This window comes from Leptidea sinapis, chromosome 26 (assembly GCF_905404315.1).
Source record: "Leptidea sinapis chromosome 26, ilLepSina1.1, whole genome shotgun sequence".
NCBI classification, from domain to species: domain Eukaryota; kingdom Metazoa; phylum Arthropoda; class Insecta; order Lepidoptera; family Pieridae; genus Leptidea; species Leptidea sinapis.
This window is the reverse complement of record NC_066290.1, coordinates 10,262,814-10,285,719: the sequence shown is the minus strand read 5'-3', so window position 1 is coordinate 10,285,719 and position 22,906 is coordinate 10,262,814. Positions and strand designations below refer to the sequence as shown.

At 35.1% G+C, this 22,906-nt stretch overlaps 2 protein-coding genes across 2 annotated transcripts; one reads left to right on the top strand and one right to left on the bottom strand.

The window, feature by feature from the left end:
- Positions 1 to 292: 292 nt before the first annotated feature.
- On the bottom strand, positions 293 to 15,424 carry LOC126972431 (interaptin). Its single transcript, XM_050819166.1, has 11 exons — positions 14,376 to 15,424; positions 13,819 to 13,970; positions 12,851 to 13,020; positions 10,233 to 10,493; positions 9,199 to 9,392; positions 8,321 to 8,427; positions 6,237 to 6,362; positions 4,506 to 4,643; positions 3,631 to 3,740; positions 2,263 to 2,707; positions 293 to 908 (listed from the first exon to the last, which is right to left on the bottom strand). The coding sequence occupies exons 1-11, from the start codon at positions 15,409 to 15,411 to the stop codon at positions 813 to 815; spliced, it is 2,835 nt and encodes a 944-aa protein (XP_050675123.1). The 5' UTR covers positions 15,412 to 15,424; the 3' UTR covers positions 293 to 812.
- Positions 15,425 to 15,828: 404 nt separating this feature from the next.
- Positions 15,829 to 22,906, top strand: LOC126972487 (ubiquitin domain-containing protein UBFD1-like). Its single transcript, XM_050819292.1, has 6 exons — positions 15,829 to 15,991; positions 16,101 to 16,537; positions 16,610 to 16,735; positions 17,488 to 17,629; positions 18,330 to 18,376; positions 22,016 to 22,906. Exons 1-6 carry the CDS (start codon positions 15,979 to 15,981, stop codon positions 22,124 to 22,126), a joined length of 876 nt encoding a protein of 291 aa, XP_050675249.1. The 5' UTR covers positions 15,829 to 15,978; the 3' UTR covers positions 22,127 to 22,906.

Genomic DNA, 22,906 nt, shown 5'->3' with positions numbered 1-22,906 from the left:
TAATTCTAGGTAAGTTAATTGAGTTTTCAATTACATAATATGCTTTACAAAGTTCTTGATGGCAATAAATGGTATGGACTCAAATACAAACCACAGACAACTAGTGGTCATTATCTACCCTCAACGTGACTGTTCTTGGACGACGCCGCACCCAAATAAGTCCCATAATGAAATGTAAAACGGCCTTCGCAAAACGTCAATATGATGCTCTCTCCTCTAAGCTTTACAATAAGATTCATGAGAAGACTTTTATCTACACACTAACCAATATTGAGGTAAGAATGAACACCACTTATCTTATACAATGATCATATTCAGAAACGGAAAGTCTCCTGTAACCTTCTCACTAAGTATGAAACACACACACACACATTTAATTTCTATTTATTATTAATTATTTCATTGGTCATTTTCATTTGTCGAGGTATCACTGACCCCGAAGATACAGTTTTAACTAGTTTCGGGGTCAGAGGTCCACCCCTTTTAATATCACTGCAAATCAGTTTTCCAGTGTTATTATTATTACAATTAACGAGTAAAAGATGTTAATAATTAGTATTATACAATGAATATTGTATATTTAGTAAATAAAGTTACTTGCAGTGAGTGCAAGAAAAAGATGAAATATAGTATAATTATTATCACCTTAATATAAATTAACATTGTGTCCTTTATAAAGAGTATACTCTTCTCGTCTCTACGATGTCTAGTGGTCACTATCTCCAATGCATAGAGCATAGACTAAGTGGTCATTATCTCTTAAATACTCAGACGAACAGAGGTCAATGTGTGTCTTAAATACAGACGAGCAATTATTGTTCATCATCATCTCTCCTTGTGTGCTCCATATTACTGATCACCTTCTGTACATCAAGACGTAGCATTGTAAATTTGGGGTCCGTGTAGTCCTGTAAAGACAGAGCCTTTTTTTAAATAGATATTTTTAAGTTTTTTAATTTTTTATATTGAATTAAAGCGTTACTATCTTGTATCCTTAATATAATAATAATATTGACACACTTTTACACAAATTATCTTGCCCCAAACTAGGCATAGCCTGTACTATGGGTACAAGACAACGATATATTTAATACAATATACTTACTTAAACATACATAAATACAAATAAACATCCATGACTCAGAAAAAAACATCATATAAATGATTGCACCTATCGGGAATTGAACCCGGGACCTCTAAACTTATTAGTCAGGGTCACTTACCATTTGGCTATATCGGTATATATGAAATAGGAGAATAATTATCTTTGATTGAAACGAAAAAAAAGGCGTGGCAAACTTCGTAAGCGATTTATAGATACCATTTTTCAATCTATCTTATAATTTATTAAGCGAAAACTAATTTTGTAAAGATTTGTATCATATAATAAAAATCCAAAAAACTAACTTCAAGTATTGCTATTGCTTGTCTTGTGTGCTTACTTCATAAAATCGTACTACACGGTGGTCTCGTGCTATTGCCATATGGCAACGTGAGCAGACAGGAAGTTAAACAGTTTGTCAGTTTAAATTAAGGTCGCGGATTCAACGTTGCATCGAATAGCTTTGCCTGCAACCTAATCAGACTACACAGGGATAGAATGTGTAAAATTGTAGGTATTATCACCGGCCCATGTTCCTTAAACAAGTATCTAAATGTACCAGGCAGAAGAGACGCCAGAACACGTGCTTATAGAATGCAGAAGTGTGGCCGACTACGGGCACAAATCCTCCAATCTCCAGCATCGCTTCCTGATGCTACAGGCAATATGGTTGGAGTAAGAAAACCAACAGACAAGCACAATGGCCCAGTAAAGAAGCTAAGTGCGTGAACACAACAATTAAATTAAAATTAACTATATGGTAACAGAGTCCATTATTATTGTCGCTTTTTCCCGCGACTTTGTTCACGTAAAGAAGTGATTCACTTGTATGGATGCTTATTTGTAATGTAAACCACGGAAACAAAACTAACTTTTTTTCTCCCTGCACGGATTTTGACCACATACAATCTAAATGTTTCTCCAAGCTACTCTGAAGGTATGGTTCCAGTAATTCCAGAGATAAGCATGTACAAAAAAGCACATAGACAGACGGGTTTTGTTTTAATTTGTATTTTTGTGGGCAGCTTTATCACAATCGGTTTTTAGAAAAAAAATATCCAACATACAGACACGTGTGACTCTACTGTTTAGATTACTACTTCAGTACTTGTTACTGTGTACCTCAGCCCATATTAAAGTTAACTCACAAGTCCACTCACCTTGAACGAGCCCGGCTCACTAACCATAGCATTACTCCCCCCACCGCCCTGAGTATCTCTACCAACAAAGCTACTCGCAAACGGTCGCATCATCGACATTTCCATGTCTAAATTGTTCACGTTACAATTCAAATTGTCGTAATCTCTTTGCACACCGACATTTTCCGGATAAGGCTGCACTGGATAATAAGCCGACCGACACAGAGAACACTGTCTATTTTCCATTTCCTTCTTTTCGTTGTGCAGACTCAGTCTCTCTCTCGACAGGGCTACCTTCTCTTTGGCTATCTGTTTCTCTCTATTATTTAAGGAGACTACATGCTCTTGGATTCTTCGTATTCTGTCTTCATATTTGTGCTGAATAAACTCCGCCTCCGACAATTTCTTTTCAGCCTGAGCTTGTCTTTCTATAGACGTTTTTGCGAGCATGTCTAAATCTCGTCCCCTTAAAAAAGCAAATATTATATTTTTGGTTAAAATTTAGAGTCTTAAGAGATCTTAGAGAATTTAATCGCTTAGATTTGTTAGTCTACATGCAGAGTGCACCTAAAATTCAAGCGCATGGTTTAGAGTTGGAGGTTATACGCGTTCTGCACCGAAAAATCGGTCCACGCTGAACCCTCGGCCGATCGTCTGAGTTAATCGACTCTGCACCAACTAATTTTACTCGTGTTTCGAATTGGTTGATATACGAGTGGATTCGAGAGACCACAAGCAAAATACCACATATATATCTTGCATTCTACAACCGCGCGATGTGCAAAATTATTTTGTCTCTCTAACACTTTGTGAAATTATCAATCAGTTGCAGTGTTACTGAACTGGTACGATAGGACTAGCCCACCCTCAAACTTAGAGCATATTGTCGTCTTAAAAAGGGCAGGCAACGCATTTCTAAATCTGGAACATCTATCCATAACCCTGAGATGAGTAGGTACCGTCAGAAAACAGCTATTTATAACCAAGGTCCTGAGGCATTACGAGGAAAATTTTAAACAAATAAACATTTAAACTGTTTTAACTCAATATATTTTTGATAATTATTTATGTATGTATGCACACAAGCGAATATTCTGAGCGGCAGAAATGGCCGTTTCTTGTTTTTCCACTAACATAGAAGTTTGATTTTTTCACAGCTTCAAGAAAGTTTGGACTTGAGTATATCGTTTCAATTTAAACTTGATAGCTCCACGCGTTCCCGAGATAAAGGGTCTTGACACACAGACAGGCGGACGGACTACAAAGTGATCCTATAAGGGTTCCCTTTTTTCCTTTTGACTTACGGAATCCTAAAAATGACCCATCACTTACTTATACATATAAATTATCATGCAATACAGCTAGTTATTATCCAATCAAATGTCCTACTTGGCCACAATCCTCTGCTCCTCAATGTGCAGCTCCTGTCTTTCCGCGTTCAGTCTGGATCTAGCCTCAGCGGCTTCTTCTAACTGAGCATCTAACTCCGCCTTTGTTTTCTTTATTTTAAACAGTACTAACATTAATTTCTATTAAGCAAGTAAAACAAAAATCAAGGTACCATCAGAGAAAAAGTTGATTGAGTTAAAAACCAGCCAAGTGCGAGTCGGACTAAAAAAAACAATATCAGAAAAAAAGGCTGCTGAGTTTCCTTCGCCCGTTCTTCTCAGGTCTGAGGCAGTCAATTTTGAATGGGTGGCAGTTTTTGTCGTTCTATAAGTGATCCATTCAGCACCAAAAAATCAGAATGGCTGCAAAACTGATCCACAAAATTTGAATAGGTACACTTATTACTTTGTGCCGTCCTAATTGTTAATTTTCTTGTTTACTATTTGTTGGTGTTAAGTTTTTCATTGAATTATATTTTCATTTAAGTACTTAAATTAATATAACAAAAAAACGTAAATTATTTAAGAGAATTTTTATGATTTTTTTAATGAAAATAAGGGACAAGACGAGCTGGACGTACAGCTGATGCAGTGCCGCTCAGGATTCTTTGAAAAAACCCAAAAAATCTGAGCGGCACAACAATTGCGCTCGTCACCTTGAGACATAAGATGTTAAGTCTCGTTTGCCGAGTAATTTCACTAGCTACGACGCCCTTCAGACCGAAACACAGTTATGCTTACATATTAATGCTTCACGGTAGAAGTAGGCGCCGTTGTGATACCCATAATATAGCCGGCATCCTGGGTAGAGGAGCGTCCCACTAGTAAAAAGTACAACAAACACGGTAAACTAAGTTTATAATTCAATAACGTTACCTCAAGTTCCATCTTCAAGCTATGCGCTGAAGCCTTCTCCTTTGCAACCAGCGCACTATCCTTCAATAACTTCGAGCGTTCCTCTTCTAACTTATCCATTTTAATTTTATGTTCTTTTTCTATATCATCTTTTAACATCTAAAAACATCCACGTGGACATTTAATAAATATAAATATAAGAACAATGACGTACAATAGACAACAAGACTCACAATCACGCACAAAATTTTCTGACGCAAAAATCTGCCTACGCGTCTATTAGGCCGAGTTTCCATTCAGTTGTATTTCGACCGCGCTTTGAATACAATTCCACGCAATGATGTAGTGTTCAGTGAAAAACTGTCCATATAACAGCATATATATCCAAACATAAAAAGGATGGAGTTTCGTATTTCAGATAAGTTAATATTATTATTAATTTGCGTATGTAATGCTGTTTAACTCCGTTTTTTACCTATATCTAGGGTGTCACCTATAAAGATATCTGTCTTAGTTATTAATAAACTGTATTTGTGCTCAAATATTATATACATTTAATTATTTATTACTTTTCATGAAATAATTTATATTATTTAAACACGATTCATATATTGGATGCACCTTACAAACTACTTTGTTATGTATATTACAGCCATTGTAAAATACTCTATTTGATTGAAAAGAGTGGCAGTTAAGTTTCTTGTATGTTCTTCTCATGAGCTCCAATTTTACGAACATAATATGGTAAATTTAGTAATTTATAAGAAATATCTGTAGTGACGATTCAAAAGCGCTTAGTTTAAGCCTATTTGAATAAAGTTTATTTGACTTAGAAAATAAAATGTATACATATATATTACCGTCCGTCAGTCCCGACATTGTTGACGACCTTTTATTATGCGATTGTGTGTCTAGTAGCTTATAGTACGTCAATGAATAAAATACATTTAATTCGTTAACTGTACCTAAACAGTAGCTAGGTGGAAAATTTATGAGTAAGCCATTTAGCGGCACTCCAATTGCGCTCGTCACCTTGAGACATAAGATGTTAAGTCTCATTTGCCCAGTAATTTCACTAGCTACGGCGCCCTTCAGACCGAAACACAATAATCTAGCCGGTATCTTGTGCATAAGAACGTACATGCCCCCTGGTAAATGCCCTTAGTCGATTCTTACAACACCCTTACGCCTGGGACTTCCTTGGGAAGCACATTCGGAAATGGCTTTATTATTATGCCCAAACTCTCTTTTATTTCCAATCCTTTGGAGTTTTGGACGTTTTCACGGGCTTCTAGTGGGATACGTCCCCTTCTTTCAGTGTTTGAAAATTAACGGCCGTTTCCAATATTCTATCTACAGATAGAGATTAATTACTGCCTTCTACTGTCAGTAATTAGCTATCAATAATCTTAAGCTGTCCCAATATACCCGACAAGTCATTCTTATCGCCTTATATTGGGACGCGTGAATTGCAATTTCCATACAAACATCTATCGCTATACGTCGTGTCATTGACAGACTGCGTGTACGGATAAGATGAGTTACCGTCGATAAGTTTATGGGGTCAGAAAAGTCAACGGTAGTTACGATTTTTATCTCAAGTAGGCCACAACCGGAGATTGACTGAATATGGCGAACGGCAGTAAGTCACAACGCTCTTAAGCGTTGAGAAGAACAAGGGAGTAATGGCCTCACATAGTTCGCCTCCCTTATGAACCTCATCGAAATACTCTGAATTTTTATTTAAATCACCTTCAGCTCTTCGTCTTGTTTTTTCAGGACTGTCTTCGCAAATTCCGTCTGCTTACTAAATGTGGCCTTCTCGAACTCAAACTCCATTTTCTTCTGTTTGAGCGATGCCGTCTCTTCTTCTATCATCTAAAATAAACCAATAGAAAACGAATAGAAATTATAAATTACCTAGTTCGTGTGAGTAGGTAATCCACGGAAAATAGGGTTCGATAGTTGGTAATCCATTTCACCTACTAATCAATTTGACTGCAACTGGTAACATTGATACCACAATCGTGCAAGTCTTTCTACCGTTGCTTGGTATTATGTTCCACATTTTACACACATAAAATTGAAAACAAAATTTATGAACGATGTGAGACTCGAACTCGCAAACTCTCGCGTTCCGTGCGAGTGCTCTGCCAACTGAGCCAACCGTTCGAGTGACGTATCGTGGATAAATTTTGTATGCTCGCAGGTTGTGGCTTTTCAAATTTGTTTGTATACTTAATTCATTTAATCCCAGAACTGAGGGTAATTTAAAAACATACCAAATTGTCCACATTTTACAGATCTCTAGAAAATACTGTCAGGCTTAAAGGCTAAAAAATTATTTTAAAAGGAGAATAAATATCCAAACTAAACACTTCATATAAATAATCAAGCATCTTGCATATTGAGGTACGCTAATCATTATTATTATTATTACCGATAATTACCATAATGTTAACATCAGGAAAAAACATAAACTTATAATGCCTACTACTCGGCTAAGTCGAGTTAGTAAGTCTTTTGTGGGGCGATGTATATGCTTGTACAACAAGATCCCAAAAAATGTTCAAAACAATGGTATTACGAAATTCAAAAGAATTGTTTAAAAATCATTGTGTGGTAAAGATTAATATAACATTTATTCATTTGGCAATGCTACAGCGATACAGTTGAATTAAATATAGAAACATAATGAATAATATGGCCAAAAGTGGATTACACATAAATAACTTTCTTAATGATAACACAGATCAGGAATGAAGCGACCGCCCTCAGGCTATTAAATAATATTTTGTATTGTACGATATTACAGTGTAACCACATTTATATCAATAAAAAGAAGCCCGATGAGTTTGTTGTGCCTGTTCAGGTCTGAGGCATACTTTTTCGAAGATGTGGAAGTTTTTGACTTTCAATAAGTAATTATAATTAATGACTCAACGCGAATAGAGACAAAAGATAACCGTCCTGCAGTTTGTTATTACTAACTGACAGTTGCATAATAATTATGAAGAACTGTGAGTTGATAAGAATTGTTCTGATGGTAGGGTAATTGGCTGTGGCAAAATGGATGTAGAAAGTATGTATTAAATATTTACAATCTAAACTAGATAAATGTGTGATATATTGGTTAGGTATATAAAGATCAGTATTGTAACGATATGGTACCAATCTGGGTAAATACGATGTTTTACTAAATCCGAATAACCAGCTAACATTTATTGGTATATATATCTCTTATTGGTCGGATTGATGCCTTTAAGATGTGGTGCTGGAGAAAGATGCTTCAAATCCCTTGAACAGCACTCCCCACCAACCAATCCATCCATCACACTCTAGGTGTAAAAACCAGACCATCATCCATCTGCCTCCGTAGAATCTTAAAGTTCTTTGGACATATCGCCAGAAAAGATGGCCACAACCTCGAATTCTGATGGTTATTGGGAAGGTCGCAGCCCTATAAGATGGTCTGAACAAAACCGCACATCTCTGGATACCGGACTACATGACGCACTGCACGTAGCCAAAGACAGACACAGATAGCGAACTATTGTCAAAAATTTGAATCCTCAGAGAAATCACAACCCTCAGCAATGAGGACGACGTGAGGAGGAGGAGGAGGATGTCTCTTATACGGAAATTTTTATGATGATGCAACGGGACTAGACACTGACAGGGTTGGCCAAAAACATAATGGGAAGACGTTGCATCCGCATCACCTTGGGGTCTTTCTGAACTAGACTTACGGAAGACAAGAGTTAGATTACGCTTACGCCAAGAGACCATCTCGTCGTTATTTTTACGAAATGGTGAAATGAATACAGATAACAAACCGTTGTCATTTGTCGAAGTCTATTTTCGAGTATTTTCACAGTTTCCTTGCTGTCCGACTTATCCTTTTCAAAGTCATCTCTGTCCTTTTTCAACTGCTCAATCATATCTGGAAACTCATGAACACCTTATATACACAATATAAATTCATAATGTTTATATTATTAATTTATAAAGCATAGTTAATGTTATCGTCATAATATGTTTTAATAAGCTTGCGGCCGCGGGTACCTGTAGCTGTAAGTGACCACTGAAGCTCATTCGCTCTTGCAAAGCCATAATTTTTTTTTTCAAAAATATTGTCGGCTTCTAAGTAATTTTTAATTTTATATATAAAAGAAGCCTGAGTTTCTTGCGTCCGTTCTTAGGTCTGAGGCACAATAAACCAATATTCTATTTAGAAGTTTGAAATATTTGAATTCGAAGAAACATATAACAAACATCTGATGTTTTTCCTACATGCTTTATAATATACCACTATTATCTAGAATTAATCATCATCACCATCATTATCAGTCGGAAGACGTCCACTGCTGACAAATCCTCCCCCAAAGATTTCCACGACGAACGGTGCCGCGCTGCCCTCATCCAATGTATTCCTTCTCTAGAATTAATACACGAATAAAAATACGAAACAATCAAATAAGATTAAGGTACGGCCTGTAAGAGCATTTACAACACCGGCAACCTGCCACCATATGTGATCAACGTGGCACATAATATTTACTCTCTCTCTCTCTCTCTCACTGGTTCTCTTTCTCTCTGGTTCTCTCTCTCTCTCTGCCTCTCTCTCTTATTGCTGACCTCATAAGGCGTGAAGTGAAACATGTGAAAGTCAACGATTCTTCACATTGCAACAGAAACAAAATATAAAGTTTACCATTAATCTGTTTCTCCCTTGTCTCCAACTGTCGCTCCACATCTCGGTGCGACTGTTCCCTTAGCATATCGACTTTTGTACACAGTTGTTCACATTTTGAATTGTTCTCCTTGACATCAAGTATCATTTGTTGAAGATCATTCGAGAACCCCGCTGAATCTTTTAACAGGACTTGCTCTTGCTTCACTGCATTTCTTGAAAAGAACAATTAATTACATACTTCAATTATTATCACTCAGGAATCAATGAAGGGAACTTTTAAGAATCATGGTCACTAACCACTGGCCAAATAGATTTTCAAATTTAAAAAAAAAAACAGATTACTATCGACAAATACGCGATAGAAGACAATACTGGATATAAGAGCATACATACATTATAAATAAATTAAAGCGAGGAAGGCAGACAATATATTATATAGGATGGGAAAATGAAATTAAAAAAAAATGCAAAACTCGCAAGGAACAGAAAGGAATATTAAACATTGGCCTTTGTAAAACTCGGGCGAACAAATGAGGTTGTCGATCCCGTCATGACTCCGACAGGATTCAGCGAAAAAACTACAAATTATTATCTAAAAAAAATTAACTCTAAATACTTCTTCGAAATGCATGATAATTCTTTTAACCCCAATACATGGTAAAGCATGCAAGTATATTATAGCGGTATTCACCAGTGGGAGGTTCCTTTGCACAGGATGCCGACTAGATTATGGGTACCACAACGGCGCCTATTTCTGCCGTGATGCAGTAATGTGTAAACATTGTGTTTTGGTCTGAAGGGCGCCGTAGCTAGTGAAATTACTGGGCAAATGAGACTAAACATCTCATGTCTCAAGGTGACGAGCGCAATTGTAGCGCCCAGAATTTTTGGACTTTTGAAAAATCCTGAGCGGCACTGCATTGTAATGGGCAGGGTATATCAATTACCATCAAGTGAACGTTCTGCTCGTCTCATCCTGTATTTTCATACCAAAAAAAAACATGGTAAGTCAATTGTCTATTTCTAAATTAAATCCGTTATTATGTACATACTTAATATTCTCCACGAGAGCACCGTGATGTTCTTGCAGTATTCTAATATTGTCCAGGTGTTGACTCCGTAACATATCATTTTCGCTCTTATGCCTCTCTGATAGAGAGTTCAAATTCTCTTCAGCCATTCTCTTGTACAACTGATGATGCTCCTCCAACCAGCCAATCTTCTCCGCGTAGTATTTCGCAGCTTTCTCGCTATCCTCTTTCAGTCTTGCCTCTGATTGGTTGTATGATATTTCGATTATTTCTAGTTGTCGTCTGAAATATTTAAGGAATGAATAATCATGGAAAAAAATATTATTAACCATATCCAAAAATATACTCAAATGTTACCAACATTTTAATAATTAATGCTGATTCGCATTACTTGAGCGTTGACATTTAATAAGCATTTGTAAAATATATCAATGACGGGAGACGTTGAGGCCACTGGACACAATACAGTAATAGAACAGTACTTTAACTTTATACTAGAGATTCCAAATCGACGCACGCACACATACACATGATTTACAAGGCCGCTAAGCAATCTTGGAAAGACAATACTATCGAGTGCCACGCCGTACGCCGCCGAGATTGGTCGCTGTCCTAGTTTAATTAGCTGCGCCGCGCAGTCCGCGTCGTTAATATATTTGTATGTACCAACCCTAGCACTCACACCCAGACGTAGGTATAAATTTCAAGGACATCGCTGAATTACGCTTCTGTTCTTCTTATATTGTGCTCTGGGTCTTGCACACCACGAACCAATTGTTGCGATTTTGTGCGCAAAGCAAATTCCATCGACTTTATAACTCAGTAGATTCCAAATAGCTATATTATATTCGCAATACAAACAATTCATTCAACCAACTGAGGTGAGACCGTACTTACTGAATTCTAATTGGTCAGATAATGATGAAACTATATTGTCGCTACTGGCTCCAGTGTGTTTATATAAATAAGATCTCTACTTATAATGTGGTATCTGAAAGTGTCCGCTCTTTATTTGGGGTCTACCTAGGACCTAGGTTAACGAAACCATCATAATAACTTATTATTGTTTTGTTCACCTGTCTAATCCAATAACAGACCCAGCAAAAAAAGTGTGTGTACCTAAGTACACTAAGTTACGCAACTAATAGTTACGCAAGATATAGGTACTCCATTGGCGTAGCAAAACAAAAATCCTTAAAAAAATATTTCTCGTGCTATTTTACGTTAGAAAAAGAATTAAAATATTATTATACCGCATAATTTAGTTAAATAACGTTTATTTAAATAGCACTTAATGATATATTCCTTTTTCTTTCTTTCTTTAATTCTTTTTTATTTTACAACTTAGATATATTGAAATTAATTTAATTATTCTCCTTTGGTGTGGTTCAGTAAACAATTATGTGAGTGAGAAAAGGCTTATAAGGGGTCTAGCCTGTCGTAATCGGCAAGTGCCCCGCGCCGCGGTAGGCTCGGCGCGAACATGGCGCGCGCGCAGCGGCCTGTCGATGCGTATTATTTTACGTATATTAATAGATTGCTTATAATCAGGGTGATATGAGAGAATGTATAAGAAAGCTATTGAAACAAGCTATAAGACCATGCAAAATGAACTATCTTATAAACAAAATGAGGGTCAGAACTTGGTCAGAGCGTAGAGTGCCCTATGGCACTTTCGATTTTGGTGTATATGAAAGATCTAGTGCAAAAGGGCACTTACTGATTTTGGAAGGCACAGCAAACGTCAAAATGTCAAATTTGCGTGTCGGTGCCGCAAGCATCGTAATAATTCACTCTGACAATTTTTCCCTAAAGCGCCAAAAGTAGTACAACTTCAAAATTATGCGTCAACGGCAGAGTCCTCTGTGAACTGGATCACTTGGCGTTGTGTAGGGACGTCGCTTCATTGTGTGCTTTCCATCGGAATTATCACGGGGAGTGTTCCGAAGAGCTGTCTGACTCCATCTTCACATAACACGCCACTAATTATATCATCATCACCACCATCTGGAGCTCCTGTACAGTACAGTTTTAGGAACTTTCTCCCAATTAAAACCAAGCTGTGCAATGAGCTTCATTGTGCGGTGTTTGCAGAACGATACCATATCGTTACCTATCTGCGATTCCTCTGGTGTTACAAGAGAATGTGAGCGGCCGTGATCACTTAACATCAGGTGGTTTTTTGGGAAGGGCGGTGATGGCCAAGTCGGAAACTACGATACTTAGAGGAAAGTCGCGAAAGGAGTCATGCCCTCGATTTATAAGAAACCAATAACTGCATATTTCTTTTTTTAATATTTCTTGAACATATGGCAGAAATCGACCGGAATGATTTTTCAAAAAAATTACACCCGAATCATTGGAATCACCAATGGACTCTGTTGCTTGACAATCAAAATCGCTTCGAATGCGATTCGTATTCCTTTTCTATCTTGCTGTTTCTCCGGTAGAGATGTTCTTCTCTCTCGCACACTTTGTTTGTCTATACAGTATAATAATAATATATTGTAAGTCTTTGCTTGATATTGGACTATGTATTGAGACGCCTTCAAGAAAAATATCTAATGTAAGCCTAATATTATTTGACAAATTGTAATTATTGTATAAACTTGTATAATCAATTTAATTTTCTATCATACCTATAGGATGTTTCCATGAGGTCAATCTCCTTATCATGGTTCTCTTGCAAAGACTGCACCAATTGCAATAATTGCTTCTTTTCCTTTGCAAATGGGCTTTCGTACCCACCCTCCGTCTTAAGTATATCTTCTTCAGCGGGTTCATTCGCATCATTATTATCCAGCAATGCCTAAAATTAGCTTTTATCATAAAATAAGAAATATGTATCAGTCACCGTTTATAATTAATAATTATCAAAACATTAACAATTATTATTATAATGTGTGCATAAGATAATATACTATTACTTACTAGTGTTTCTATCTTCAATTAACTCTACTATATTATACTTCTTTCAATACATATAATAATGCTATGAAGCTGGAATTTGGTTTGTTTGTTGGATCTACCAGGCGGATTTGAATAACTCTTTTTGTATGACAGCCAAATTCATGATACATAATAGGATAGGTCGAGGAGTAGCAAAGAGGTAAGCAAAATCGCTCCCAAATTGCTTATCCGGTTGCGCTGTTGTAAAGGATAGTGATAAGATAGGTCAATAAAGGTGTTCCAAAGAAAAGTGTAAGTGCGTGTGTGCTTATATACGCACGCTAGAAGCTAAAAACTCTGACTACGCGTCTGCCAGTTTTCGTTCAGCTGTGTTTCGACCGCGCTTTAATACAACACCACGCAAAGACAGTGTTCAGTGAAAAACTGTCCAAATAACAGCATATTCAAACTTAATTTTTGGCGAGACAACACGTCCTGAGGATGCCTCGTGTAGAGGTGAAACACGTGTCAAATTGTTTAAAGACAAATATTGGCGGAATTAACACTAAAGAAATCTCAAATCATTTATATAATTATGGATTTCCGCAAAGTAACGCCTGCTTCAATATATATTTTTTTTTATTGTATAAGATTATGTGCCTGTTAATGAGATTTAAAAATATAATTCCATTTCTATTTAGTGTTTATGTTTTTTTGCCTTTATTCTCTGCGTAATTCTGTCCTGGTGCGTCGCAATAATGGCTTGCATCTGTCGTCTGTGCTCCGCTTGACGACGGAGCATAGAGTCCACTTGCTCGTGATGTGCTGTCACAGCTTCTCTTTGGACCCGTTGACTCTCCTTTTGGCGGACTAAAATACAATCTGTTATTAATTTTTATCCCTTTATGTCCTGACAGACCTTAGGGTCATTTAAATTTTTTATGGCCAAGTTACTTTATTTAAAAAAAGTACGCGGTAAAGGAGGGTTTAAGCTAAACTGTAACTCTTAAAAACACAAAAAATTTACGAGTGACAGTAAAAAAAACTATCTACGCGCAAAAGCTAACGTGAATTAAATTTTCACTGTCCCCTTTAGTATATAAATTATTAGTTAATTAAGTTAAACAAATCAAAATGAAATATACGTTTGCCCCCATAAAGTTGCAGATGCCTCAACTTACGAGAGCTCGACGTTCGAGTCTCTATTATTATATTTATCTGTCTGCCTCAACAGAAGAAACAAAGCTTTAAAAAACACATCAAATTTAAACTTACTTTGCATTGCCGCCAACTTCTCATCTTGTGCCTTCAATTGCAAGGCAACCATCAATTGTGCCTCTTGCTGTTGTAAGCACATAGCTGCACCCTCCATGGTTACATCATCATTGTTCATATCTACATTACCAACTGAAATAGGTTTCATTAATTCTTCCATGGTCCTACCAATTTCTTTTTCTGGAATTTCCGTCCTTATGTTTTCTTTTTCTATAACATCTTCTTTGGTTTCATTATTTTCATCTTTGTTCGATTTTATTTCTTTTACAGCTTTCTTCTTTTTCGTACCACCAGTTAACCAGGAAGGCATATCATCTTCATCATCTACATCATCATTATTATTTTGAAAGATACCAAGCCAATCGTCAGCAGGTTTCTTTACCGTCGTTTGCTCCGGTTTGCCTATTGGGTTGCTTAAAATCCTTGTCGTAGTATTGGAATACGTTTGCTTTGATTCCGATTTTGCTACAGCCTTATCAAAACTAAGGTCCTGACTCTTACCCGTTGTAGTAGGTCTGTGTTGGTTCGCTTGTTTTGATGTTCCTCCCAAAATGTCATCGAGCAATGATTGTGAGCTCTTTCCTTTTTCTAACTGCTTGCCTGATGTTTTCTTCTCCTCTAGTAATTCATCTAGAATATCCAATTTCTCTATGCTTTTAGCACTTTTCGCTTTCAGGGGTGATTTTGTAATAGAGTCGAAGGTATCAATGTTGCTTTTCGAATCAAGACCCTGAATTTTAACGGATTCTTTCGAAAAAGAGTGCTTTAAGATAGGTGACACAGCAACCTTAGAGGTGTTTGTTTTAGACGACGGTTTAATTATGTCCTCCTCCTTAACTTTACTTACAACATCCAATTTCTCTTCTTTTTTTACCGTTTCCGGGTCATTTAAATTAAAAAGTTTTTTCTTTTTATCTGCTGTTGAATTTTTCTTATTTGATTTTTTCTTCCCAAGTATATTATCATCGTTAAAGAAACTATCATTACTATCATCACTTAAAATATCAGCTAATGGGTCATCTAAATTAAAACTCATGATGGTTAATCCAACAGATAGTCTAATAATAATGAATAGAGAAGAAAAAACTTTTATCTCGGGATTGTTTATATCTAATTGCCGCCATAGCAACTGCAATCTACCGCTATTTACATCGGAAACGGATTTTTTCAATAGAAGTTTTCATAAGTCATAATATTGTCAAAACATCCACAGAAAATATATTTATTTACATCTAAATTTGTTATGATTATGTATTCTAATGATTTTATAAATTACAATAAGTTTTTTTAAATGCTTATGAATACGTTAAAATATGATATTTAAACAATTTAATTTATTTGAAATCTATAAATATGGGCTACCTATAAAGATAACTGCTTTTAAGACATTTTGTAGTTTTTTGAGCACGTATTTGTTTCACTGTTGGCACCACTATTTCTATGTCAATTCTGAATTGTCAAACAGGCAACTGCTGTGCAGCAAGCAATCTGCAATTCTGCAAATCTACGGCGACCTGTCAAATACTTTATTTTTTTCATAACAACACAGCGATTTATTTTTATGCATTTATTTGGTTAGAAATTGTTATTAGTGAAGATCGATATGGATTATATTGGTAAAGTTTAATAATGATTTTATATAATGCAGGGTTCATTCTAAAAAGTATAGATTTTCTATCCCTTTGTTCTAGAATATTGCTAACTCATCGAATATTTTGTTCACAGCATCAGAAAAAGGAGACACTGCTGAGAACAGAGATCCAAATTCACTAGCGTCAAATGGCGCATCTAAGGCCTGCATTGATAAACTTTCAAATATTGAAATCGGAAAATCGCAAATAGAAGTTCAAGAGAGCGCGGCAAGCACATCAGAATCTGTCGACGATTCAGACGTTTGTGAAATACCTGAACAAATCGAATTTCATGTAGTTTTCAATAAAGCAAAATATGACATCACATTCGCGTATGATGCTACTGTTTTAGAGTTGAAAGCACATCTCGAAAGGATATGTGGTGTGCCACAGTCAGCTCAAAAATTAATTGTAAAAGGCATGGCCAAAAACGATCTGACACTTCGTAAAGCTGGGATTGTTAAAGGTGGTAAAGTTATGCTTGTAGGGTCTAAAATGGATGATATTTTGGCAGTGAAGAGTGCACCAAAGGTATAGACCTGATGGTATCTTTGTGATATATCATAAATTGAATATTATGCTTATAAGAACTTGTTGCTTCAGGAAATACTAGAGGAAAAAAGTAATAGCCAAGCAAACAAGGAACCTCTCTGTATGCAAAAGAATCACAGGAAGGTTCTGGATAAAGGTATCCCACCAGATGTTATGCCCGGGATAAAAGGTGTGAAGGTATGTTTACATAGTTGACAGATAATATTGCAAATAATAAAAGCTAAGCTGTGGACATAAATAGATATTTCACCAATGCAACAGCTGTTGATGCACTACACGCAGCTATCTTAAAATAACCATAAAAGTAAAGCAGTGTTAATAAATTATAACCAATAAGATTCTTACATTGTCATTATTAAAATGTATTTTGTATTTAGTATATATTTCATTTTCATAATATTTATATGTTCTTAATATGTAAAATTATGGAAAAATTTTTTGAAAGGATTATTAAAAAGTTTGATATGTATTCTGTGACTCTTAGATCATTTATACATCTAGATGATGATGACTGTGAAAACGTTAAAAAAATTAAGTTTAGGACTAACCTCTATTTTGAGTAATTCATGCACATTAACAAATAGTGTCATACAAATCTTGAGTATAAGATGTCATACACACTAAAGTATTATATTCCTGGCCTGTTTTTATTGGTTGTCTAACAGCAAGAGAATAGGTGTATTAATTATCTTAGCTGTGACTGTACAGTATAAGTAATATGAACCAGACTTCATTTGTGGTCTTCTAACTATTGCATTCATTTCCTGATCTTTTTTTGTTAATTCCTAACTAGTATGTTGTTTGTATTCATTGCTTAAAAATTTTGTATTATTTTATTATACTATACAGTCTGTTATTTAATCAGCTTTAAATTCTGTGTAAAATATATTAATTGAGGCAGTATATTAATATTTTGTATGTACATTCAGGAACCTCTACCACCTGTCCCGTTAAGTGGGATGCTAAATAAACATGGGGGTAAGGTGAGACTTACATTTAAACCAGAGCAAGACCAGCTGTGGCTTGGGACTAAAGAAAGAACTGAGAAATTGGCCATGACTTCAATTAAAAGTAAGTATATAATCACATGGCACTATACAATCAAGTTACCTCCAGTCGGCTTGAATCTTTGCTATTGTGTAGAGATGTGGGTTCTGTCTGCATCTACCACATTAATCACGCGGAGTGCTCGGACGAGCTGTTTGGGTTGATTCCAGTGGCCGAACTCCACCACCAGACATTACAAATTACCACACACATCATGTTGACATCTGGCATATTCCACAACCGCACAAATTTATTGCCTCACACAGGCACTTTGTGGAATCAACTACCGGCAACCTAAAAGGCTGGCAATGCATCTCTTGACACCTGTTGTTGCAGATGTCCATGGGTGATTACCTCTCCACTGCCCATCCTGTGAGAAAAAAATACATTTATTCAAATGGTACAAAAGATTCATTTACAACTTAATTATTTAAAAGAAATTTTGTCTTATGACCTGTTATGACATGTTAGATTATAAATAGAACCTTGTAAATAATGTGCATCGTACAATTTATTAACCCAAATAGAAATACTCATTTAAAATTTAACTTGTACATATGTACCTAATTTTACAGCCCAACAACAGTTGTTAATTTTAATATTTACATTGATTTTAATGTCTGTTCAAGTTTATGGCATTGCCCTACTTCAACAAAAATTTGTAGAATTAATTTTTGGTTAATCATGTATAATTGAGTAACAAATGTAAATTATTGGTCTCTAGGTATAACATCCGAGCCAATAAAGGATCATGAAGAATATCATATAATGGTAAGTGTAATCGAAAAATAAAAAACATTTTAGGAGATAATATATTACATATTATTTTCTATAAAAACATTTTATCTATAAAAAACAATGTTGAATTCATTTTTAATTAGATGGAATATAGTAATAAAACTGCATGTTCAGTCCGACCATAGTGGGCAACTTATAAAAGTAAATAAAAGATTGGACAGTGTCAGATCAAAAAAGGTGATGATTATACTAGTCACTGGTAAATAGCATACAATTTTTACACTGTGGTGAAAGTGCTAATTTTCACTATAACTTACTCTTCAATTCCTTCTGTAAATAGTTTTACTCCAATAATTGTTACAGTACACAACAAACATTGTTTTAATGACTGGGCAACAATGGGAATCCACAAAAGTCATAAACGTTTATATGACCTTTATTATGAGTAACATTACAATAATAGTGAAGAATACAAAATTAATAATAATAATAAAGCCTTTTATTCAACTAAAAATAATAATATTTCTTATATCTAACTCATATGAAATCCACATAGTCTTCAGCTGATTCCCAATTGGCATAGGCCTCCTCCAACCTTTTCCACTCCTTTCTGTCTTTGGCAACCCGGCTCCAGGTCACTCCTGCAAATTTGCCCAGGTCGTCTTCCCATCTTTGGCGGCGTCTTCCCATTTCTTATGCCATTCCTAGGATACCATTCTGTGACCTTTTTGTTCCACTGCTACTTTCCTCTACTCATATGCCCAGCCCATTACCATTTCAGTTTCCTGATATTTGTTCCTGTCTCGAACCTTTGTGCTTTTCCTGATGCCTTCTAGCTTAACTCGGTCTTTTTCACCATCATGCTTTGCTCCATTAAGTACTGGCATATGTTTAATTTCTTAAAGTTTGATTTAGTAAGGGCCCATATTTGGCCTCCGTTCATCAATACAGGGAGAATGCATGTGTTGAATACTTTAGATTTAATTGATATGTGCAGTTCTTTATCTTTCATTATTTCTTTCATGCTCGTGGATGGAAAAGATATTGCTTTTCCATCCACTTGTTATTCTATATCTTCTCTGGGTGAAATTATTTGTCCTAGATAGAAATATTCATCCACATATTCTACCTCACTTTGGCCAACTCTGATGGTTTCTTTCTTAGGTCAGTTTAAGAATTTAAAATATATCTGAAAAAAATACTCCAAGCTCTTATATGTTTGTCATGAAGCGAAGACATGTTTCATTGCAGATTAAACTAAAAACTAATAATACAGTAAAAGCAACTTGGAATATAATTAATAATGAAACTGGTAAGTCAAGTCGCGGTAACACTTCTATGTGTTTAAATATTAAAAATCGCATTATAAATTCAGAAATAGAAAAAAATAAAAAATACAAAGTGCCTATGGGGCCATTCAACTAATATTGTAAAAAACATGCTTGATATTATAGCACCTGAAATAGCAATAATATTTAAGGAATACATAAATTCAAATACACTTTCTATTCTATTCTTCCTACTGTGGCTTCTGTGGAAGATATACCACAGATTTGCCAGAATCATGTTAGTAATCTAACGTGATTCTGGCAACCAAGCTTTGAGTATGTGTCTTCTAAGTTTAACGGTAATAATCGGTGTTCAGATTACATAAAGTTTAATTTTCTAAAAATATCTGAAACAAATAATATACATGCTTGTAAGACTATAAAAGACATACACAAATAGAAATACTTAAATAATTATTAATTTTGCTCACGGAAATGACACTTATGAATGTCAAAAAAAAAATTAAAATATTGTTTCTTCTTAGATGAGGGTGTGTTCCCGAACCTCATGAAATACAGCAAAGTTATACCTTTGTTTAAATTGGGCAGTTCTTTTGACCCTGCTAATTTTACGCCTATTTCAGTGCATATTGTTTTTATTAAAAAATTTGAAAAACTTTTGCTTCGGCAGTTACAAATGCATTTTAGTAAATTATTGTACGACAATCAATTTGGTTTCACTAGGGGCTTATCAACAAGTAATGCGGGTATTAGACTCATTGGACACATCTTTGACGCCTGGAAAGAGTCACAGGATGCATTGGGCATTTTTTGTGATTTGTTCAAAGCATTTGACAGCGTCCACCATGAAACTTCATTCCTAAAATTATAGCATTATGGAGTAATAAATACAGCCTTAAATCTGTTAAAATCATATTAAAGCAAAAGAGTTGAGATAGTCGACGTAAACGACAAACGATTTTTGGGTAAACCTGTAGGATATGTGTTCCGCAGGGTTCTATTCTATAAATCAACGACTTACCGTTTGTGGTAGATATGATGATTAGATCATGATAGCCATGCAATTAAAAGGCATTTATGTTCTCAAAATTGATTCCTTTAGAATTCTTTTTGATGTCATTTCTAATCAACTAGATACTACTACCACTTCGGAAACAAATGGCGCTTGTATTATTTCTTAGGTGTCACGTTAGATGAAAAGCTTCAGTGGGGTCTACGTAATTACGTATTGTCCAACTAGCAGATAGACTCAGCTCTGCGGCATACGCTGTTAGAAAGATTAGAGAGTACACGAATGTTGCTCCCGCTAGATTAGTGTACTCCAGTTATTTTCACAGCATCATGACGTATGATATTTTACTATGGGGTCATGCTGCTGACATTGATATAGTGTTTGCTTTGCGCAAAAGAGAGCTGTTCGTGCTATATATCAGCTTGGTTATAGACAGTCACTCAAACAAAAATTTAAAGAAATAAATATTATGACTGTTCATTGCCAGTACATTTATAAAAATTTACATTCACAAAAATCATCACCTTTTTCCTTAATAGTGATTTTAATTTTTAAACACTACTTATTACTAAACTTATTTCTAATAAGGGATTGCTTGTAACTAATTCTAGTAGGCTTCATAAGATACATAATAGCTTTAAGGGTAAATGTATACACTTTTATAATAAAGTCTCAGCCACTGTTCAGGCATTATCTGTAAATAAATTTAATTTTTATTATTAAAAAATGGCTCTGTCGTAAATCGTACTATTCCACATCTGAATATCTAAGTGATCGGACAGCCTGGGACTAGATTATGATTATTTTATAACAATAGCAATGACAGTACAATATTGTATATTTTATTAAAAAGAGCGCAATAAAAGAATGCTGGGAGAGTTTTTTGTGCCGCTTCTTCTCTCTCAGAGTGCCATTTGTTTCCGAAGCGTTAGTAGTATCTATTATATTAGAAATGACATCAAAAATAATTTGAAAGGAATCAATTTTGAGAAAATAAATGACTTTTATGCCTATTATCTAATACCCAACGAGACTTTACGAGAAACGAAATCTAAAGAAGATTAACTAAAAAGTCCGTACTTTTTACCAAAATGTTAGGCTTTTTATCAGGAGTTTTCAAACCAATCATAACCATAGTCAGGCTACACAAAAAATATATTGCATGCAAGTTCGATAAGGCATTCTTTACCACTTACAATGATACTGAATCTTAAAGAGTGAAAGTCTTTGTAAGTCATAAAGTATATTTGTTGGGCCAAATGCATCGTCTGATGTTAATTGAAAGTTACCAGAGAGAGGACTTGTTGATATGTTGCAGTTCTGTTATTCAAAGTAACAGTGGTAGGTATTTAATATCAACCTATGTTTCAGGGTCTTCAGTTTGGACCAACGGAATCTAGTAGGTATTGGATATACTGGGTGCCAGCTCAATATATAGAGGCCATAAAAGATGCTGTGTTGGGTGTATGGCAATTTTTCTAATTCTGGACATGCCCCTGATGTCAATTTACCTACTTGGATAGTTGCAATATCTATAAACACTTAATTGTCGCCCTAGTACCAACATATCTATCTTACAATTCACAATAATTATATAATATTAACCGTCAGTTGTGCAAGGGCCTCACATTTTAGATACAGAATATAAATATTATGTATTTCAGTTTTTGTAAGTACAATTATTACAGAAATCATGTCATTAAATTCATAATTTTTGTATTACCATACCCATAGAATGTGTATGGTGTAGTGTATTAAATATTTTTCTGTGTTCAAATGCATCAAGCTTTATTCACATACAAAAAATGCTGAATCAAAGATCTCCCTTCTTATTCACTTGTCTCTCTATGCATACTCCTTTTCTTTTGCTGTCATTTGTTAGGTATTCATTGAATTGTTTTTTTTTTGAAGAAATTTGCTACATTTCCATGTCATTTATTTAGTTTTGCAATTCATAAGACTAAATTAATGAAATTTTTCTTTGTGAAATCCAAATAGGTATGCTTTTTCAAAAGTGACTCTGTTGATTTTATATAAATTGATGATCTCTATTGCTTCAATTCTACAAGCATTGTAAAATACATTTGTAAACAGCTAAGGATTGATTCAAAAACTCACTTGACTGCTAAATTATTTAATGAAATTATATTTGTATAAGGCCTGTAAAGTTTATTTTAAAAATTGTTTTAGTTCTTGCTTCAATCCTTCTCTGTTAATTTGATAACAGAATTAGAAAACAAAATATAATAAATGTTGTGAAAA